The sequence below is a fragment of the Seriola dumerili genome, unplaced genomic scaffold (assembly GCF_002260705.1).
Source record: "Seriola dumerili isolate Sdu_G_001 unplaced genomic scaffold, Sdu_1.0 BDQW01000295.1, whole genome shotgun sequence".
Lineage (NCBI taxonomy): Eukaryota > Metazoa > Chordata > Actinopteri > Carangiformes > Carangidae > Seriola > Seriola dumerili.
In genome coordinates this window covers 944,017-950,016 of record NW_019174550.1, presented here as the reverse complement: position 1 = coordinate 950,016, position 6,000 = coordinate 944,017, and the positions used below count along the sequence as shown (strand labels likewise).

The window sequence follows — 6,000 nt, the reverse complement described above, 5'->3', positions numbered from 1 at the left end:
CGATCTGGTCTGCACGGCTGTTGTATCTCTCTGTTCCCAGCGGCCGAACTTCTCCGCCGTCTCGTTGTGTCCCGACTGTCTTCCTCCAAACTCTACCTGTAAAAAAAGCTGTTCACCCCTCTCAAGCCAAACCCCTTGTCCATGGAGGTACTCTCCTTCGATTGGCTGAGAGCCGAGTTGTCCAATTAACCAGGTGCAAAGTCTTTGAGCTAATTTGACCCACTTCCACTGTCTCAGTCCAGGGGCTCAATGGCAGAAATGTCAAAAAAAACACACATCAATAAAAAAACACACACAACACAATAATAATAAAGTATCAAGAAAACAACTCATGCAACAACTAAATCATGCAACATAAACAAATAACTCAACATAATCAACCCATAAGGAAATCAAAAATCAAATCCAGAATTAAAAACAAACACATTTCTGCCAACTTACATCAGGACAGTGGATCTCAGAGCCTGGATGATAAAGAGTGCTCAGAGCTCAGATTTCAATAGTACAGGATTAGTTCTGTCAGTGGTTTTTACTCTGATTCCTCTCTGAGTCCAGGCTTTCAGGTGTTTCTTATGAGACTTGGTACCTTGGTCGACGTTTAGTTGCGGGCATCAGCAGGCCAATATGATAGTGTTTGTGGATGTGTGTGTGTGTTTAAACCCTGTCACAGACAAATCATGTGAAGCAGGCCCAGTGGCAGATTCATGGCAACATGATGACAGAAAGCTGAAATACTCCATCCGCCTTTAAATTAATTCATCACTCAAATACGAAAGGGAATTTGTAAACAAAATTAGAAATGCACTACCCAGACCTTGGACACAGGCAGATTAAAGCTTTTTGCTTGTGTTTATGCTATTGCCAGTCTAGTTCCAACCAACCACTGTGAAGAAGCGTCCCTGCTCCAAAGTAGTTGGGTTAGAAGTAAATACACATAAATAGTTATGTTTAGGTATTGGATTAGAGATCTGAGGTATTATGCTTCATGGTTATTAAGTTAAGGGCTGTAAGTAATATTTTTTTCATTATTAATTAATCTGTTTATTTTTATGTCCCAATAACTTATTCTATAATTTTTTTTTAAAGATAGTGAAAGATGCTGATTGCAGTTTCCACAAGCCCAGTGTGACATCTTCAAATTGCATATTTGTCCAATAATCCAAAATCCAAAGATATTCCATTTACAGTGATATAAAAAATTGTATTATCATATTTGAGAAGTAGTGATTAGTGAATATGTGGTTCAAAAATGATTAACACAAATCATTTATTATCAAATTGTCATTTTTTGTCAGTTGACTGATTGCTTAATCAACCTAGTATTTCAGTCTGTTATCTGTACATTAGTATACTGGTCTACAGCTATGAATTGTTCCTCAAAGCAACCTTAATGAAATGACAAAAAGCCACCAAAACGTGTGTCATAGTCTTGTGGAAACTGAAGCGTAGTCTGTTGCCTTGTTCTCATCCATTCAGGTGGAATGAAATGACTAAAGTAGGGGGTCAATGACGTTGCTAAATAGGGAGTTTCCCTTCAGTAATGATGATGATAGTGTCTAGATGGAGTAATTGGCAATTTGAAGATGTCACCTCATGCTTTAGGACAATTGATTGATGTGTTAATTTAAAAAGATTCAGATTCATAGAAATAATCACTAGTTGCAGTCCTAATATTAGTATTGATACAGCACTGTTAGTAAACCCAGCTCTCTGTATATGCTCCATTTTATCCATATTACTTTTGACAACACTGATTCTCTGTGTTTATCCTGTATCTACAATGTCATCAATATTACATGATAACATGATAACATGTTATCAGCCCTCAGTCACATGTCTAATTATCACGTATAACTCAGCTCGTTTACCACAAAGTGAGAGTCAGCTCTGTGTATTAAACTCTCAGGGAACTTGACCACTTGAGGGAGAATGTTCACCCCAGGATAAAATATGTTGTCCTCTCTGCATATGCATTAGCCAATATGCAGAGAGGACAGTACTGTACAGTGCTCTGTGATGCTCTGGATAACTTCTTGTCCCTGGCCTTAGAACTTTCTGATCTGCAGATGGTTTCTCTACGTCTCTCAGCCAACCCCATCTTTGAGTCATTATTGCACAAAACCTACTTTACTGGTAACAGCCTCAGATGTTAGGAAAAGCCCCTGATTTATGTGAAAACCAAACTACTTATAACCCAGATTATTACATAATTTTCCATGTTCATCATAACCTATTTATTCATATTCTATCTATGGTAGAGGTTACTGGAGATGATCAGGACTTTAGCTAAAATACTTTTAATAAATATTGTTGACTGCATGATGTGATTATCATTACAGGGCAATGGATAATCATTACATATTCACCTCGATTTGATATTTTGTAAACATCTGAGAATATTTTTGTGCTTGTTTACCTCTACCATCTGGGGTGAAATCTGGCTTCAGATGTTTTCATTATACCTTTCACCATTTTCTTTGTCACTGAGTACCATAGTATTTTCTATTTCCTGTTTTCAGATGTCCATGGACAACAGAAAGAGGCCAGCAGCTTCCTCCAACTCTGGGAACTTTGTTTTCTGTTCCTCATCATTCCGGCGGCAACCAGCCAGGGTCCTGATCGTGGAGGCACTGCCTCCATGTTGGTCAGAGACCTGTACGGTGCTCTGTGATGCTCTGGATAACTTCTTGTCCCTGGCCTGTAGTCTGGATGGACCATGTAGGATACCGCTATTCAGTCTGTACGCCATCAGCCGGCAGCAGGAATGCCTACTGCCATTTGTGGTAAGATAGATGAAGTATTTCTAAAAAGGAATGTGTCTTTTCTATTAGTGTTTTTTCTTGCACCTTCTCTCTCACCCCTCTTCCTTTTGTTGTTTTCTGTCACCCACATTATCTCTCACTTTTATCCCTTTTTTCTCTTCTTCCCCTCTCTACTTTTAGCAGGTTCGTGGTAATTTGGCCAGGCTGCACTCCTGTGTGGAGGAGCTGAGGTCTATTCCAGGTGAAGGCTGTGTCAGGGGAGCAGCCAGAGGAGGCGAGCTGCTGCGTCAGGCAGTGCTGGACAGTCTACAACAGTTTAAACAGTACATCAGGCATACCAGCACTGGAAACCAGGTCAACAGCAACAACACATCTGTGGAGGTGAGCATAGATTGACCTTGTTTGTGCACAAATAGCATAACGAAAACATTCAGTTCCCCTGTTATTCTCATTAAAATCATGGCTAAAAGAAAGATATTTGTGTTGGTGAGTTATTTGCTTTGTGGCTTCTAATTGTGCTCGTGCTTATAGAAGCAACAGCACATGCTACAACTCAAGCACAGAAGTACAGTCTCATGAATGATGCTGATGAGTTTTTAAAGACATGCGTCTCAGGTTGACTATAAACGGTTGTGAAAGTTAGTCTATCATAGTCTGGCATAATTCTTCAAACAAAATTAAAGCTGGTGTGTTTAAGGAGGCTTTTAAACCGTTGTTCAATAGAGTACTGAGAGTAAATGTCATTCACTCACTGTGACTCAACGTCTGTTCATTTATTGTCACAAAGCTTTACTTAATGTTAAAGTGCTGCTTGATCAGTTGCTACATGGAAATACAGTTAAAATGTTAACAAAGCAAACAGTACCTCCTGGGCTGTGAATAACATAAATACAGTTGAATGCTGTGTGATTGGCTATATTGAAATTGAAAATGATAGATCCCAGAAAGGATTAGGCTAAAAAAAAAGTTGTTTCCGTAACTTTACTAATGTACATAAACAAAAGCTCAGTTTTCCTCATCCACAGTATGTGAGGTCATAACATTACAGAACAGTAATCGCACTGAGCTCCATCCCCGCAAGCTGTCCTGAAACAACAGAGGCATGTCTGTCTCTAGGACAGTAAAACTACATCAGCCTGAACATGGAATTAGATAACAATAGCTCACAGTACAGAAACCGCTTTGTCAGTTTTGCACATCTTTATTGATTATGAAGTAATTTCCTCCAAATATCTGGCTGTTTTTATCTCTTTATATCCACCTCTTCAGCTGCAGACTAGCTCTACTGAATAGATCCCTTTTAATATTCAAGCTTTGTACTTCATGCTAATGTAGTGAAGAGGCTCCACTTATACCTGTTAAATAGCTCTCTTCAGGTACAATTCACTGTATTTAGCAACTACAAAAAAACATAGTGAATTATGAATCTCATTAGCATGTTGTTAAAAGCTTTAACAGTCCATTTTAGTGGCTGAGAACTCTTCACATCTCATATCAGACAGTCCAATTAAAACCAGCTCATGTACATTTTCAAATGTGTCTTTCTCATCTGCTGCGGAACCACCTGTTTAGAAAGAGCTGCAAAACTGACATGAGAAAAGCTTCAGAAGTTCTTAGTGCCTTCCTGCTAGAATATCCAATCAGCTATCACCTCTAACACGCAAATCCATTGAGTGTACAAAATTTTTAAACAATTGCAAATCCTAGTGTAATCTGTCTCCACTCGCTTATGCACATCGCTTCATTATGATTGAAGTGGATAGAATTGTTGACATCAATAAAAGATCATAGCTGCGACTTGGATGCAGCACATTTTATGGAACTATTAATTCTTATTCATGTTATGTAACTCAAAGCCAGCTTTAGGCTAATACTCCAGTTCCGGGCTCAAAACCTGAGACTCAGATACAACATTTTTGATGTCAGCAAATTACAGTTAAGAGGAAGAGGAATATTAGCTGACATTATTGAAAGTGTCTCATTTGTTAAATTTAAGTGTTGGACATATGGGGAGCCAGTTGAGGCATGAGCCAGTCACTGCCCTTCTTGTTGAATTTGAACAGCGTGTCCTCTGGATACAAGGCTCTGGGTCGTTGATGAGGATTTCTCAAATCCAGCCAGCTTTATTGGGGAGCTCTGGACAGATGATTTCACTAAGACCCACTGTTTCCGACAGCAGCAGATATGAATAGCACTATTAGGAGGCAGAGCGACATTAAGCAGAGACATGGCACTGTGTGTGTGTGTGTGTGTGTGTGTGTGTGTGTGTGTGTGTGTGTGTGTGTGTGTCCTCCTTGATGATGTGCATCAGGCGTCAGCAACAGATTCTACTTTTGGCTAAACAGCAGGAAGCAGAGAGCAGATCACATCAATAATCACATTATAATCATCATTTACTGCTACTGTTAATGTGATTCAGTCGGGTGCTTAACACTTAACACTTATCAGCCTAACATTAGTTTATCTGTTTCCTATGCAAACTATTTTCATCTCTCATCATCAGGAAGATGTTGTCTTTTGTGTAAATGTTCTGCAGAAATCTTAATTATCAGAAAATTAATGGATTACTAAAAATAACATTTTGCAGTCCATAACCAGCAGTGTTGTTCATTTGTGTCATGACAGTGAGATGATGATGATGATGATGATGGCTCCAGATACAGAAAGCTTTAAAATTACAGCTCATACAGCAAAAGGACAGTTAAAGCCGAGTTTTTTCTCATAAAGTGGGTCAGTGTAGATTTGTGTCATTGTTACATATGTGCGTGCCACTTTTCTGTTAGGGTGGGAGTTTGCTTTACTGGGACTAAGACAACATTTCTGGCACTGTCTACTTAATTTAGTGACTGTAATTCACTGTATGTCATGGCCCCAAACTCAGAAACATTACAGTCAGAGCCCAGGAATGCTTTGTTGTGGTGATTTTGTGTCCTGCACTTCTGTAGATGTGACAACTTGTAAAACAAACTTTCATGATGCAGCTGGAACAATTCAAAAGTATGCTTCTGGGGAACAGTTGTGGGGAGGGACATCAATGTGGCCTGATAACAATACAATTAAAAGTGACAGAGGTTGTTAAGTGTGGTTGTGGAAGAGCAGCAGTGTTGGTTTGCTTCAAAGTAGTGGGATGGAGAACACTTAAGATAGTGGAATATGAATGTTGGTGTGGCCCCAGTGAAACATTAAGCTGTGTTGCAGTAGGGCCTAATGAAAGCGATCAATCAGTCAGTCGATAAAA

General features: G+C 39.2%; 1 protein-coding gene across 1 annotated transcript in view; it reads left to right on the top strand.

Annotated features, from left to right (window-relative positions):
- Window positions 1-2,525: 2,525 nt before the first annotated feature.
- m1ap (meiosis 1 associated protein) overlaps window positions 2,526-6,000 on the top strand; it is a 33,596-nt gene continuing 30,121 nt past the window's right edge. The window contains 2 exon segments of the mRNA XM_022758357.1: window positions 2,526-2,783; window positions 2,946-3,143. Coding sequence (XP_022614078.1) covers window positions 2,526-2,783; window positions 2,946-3,143 — 456 coding nt within the window.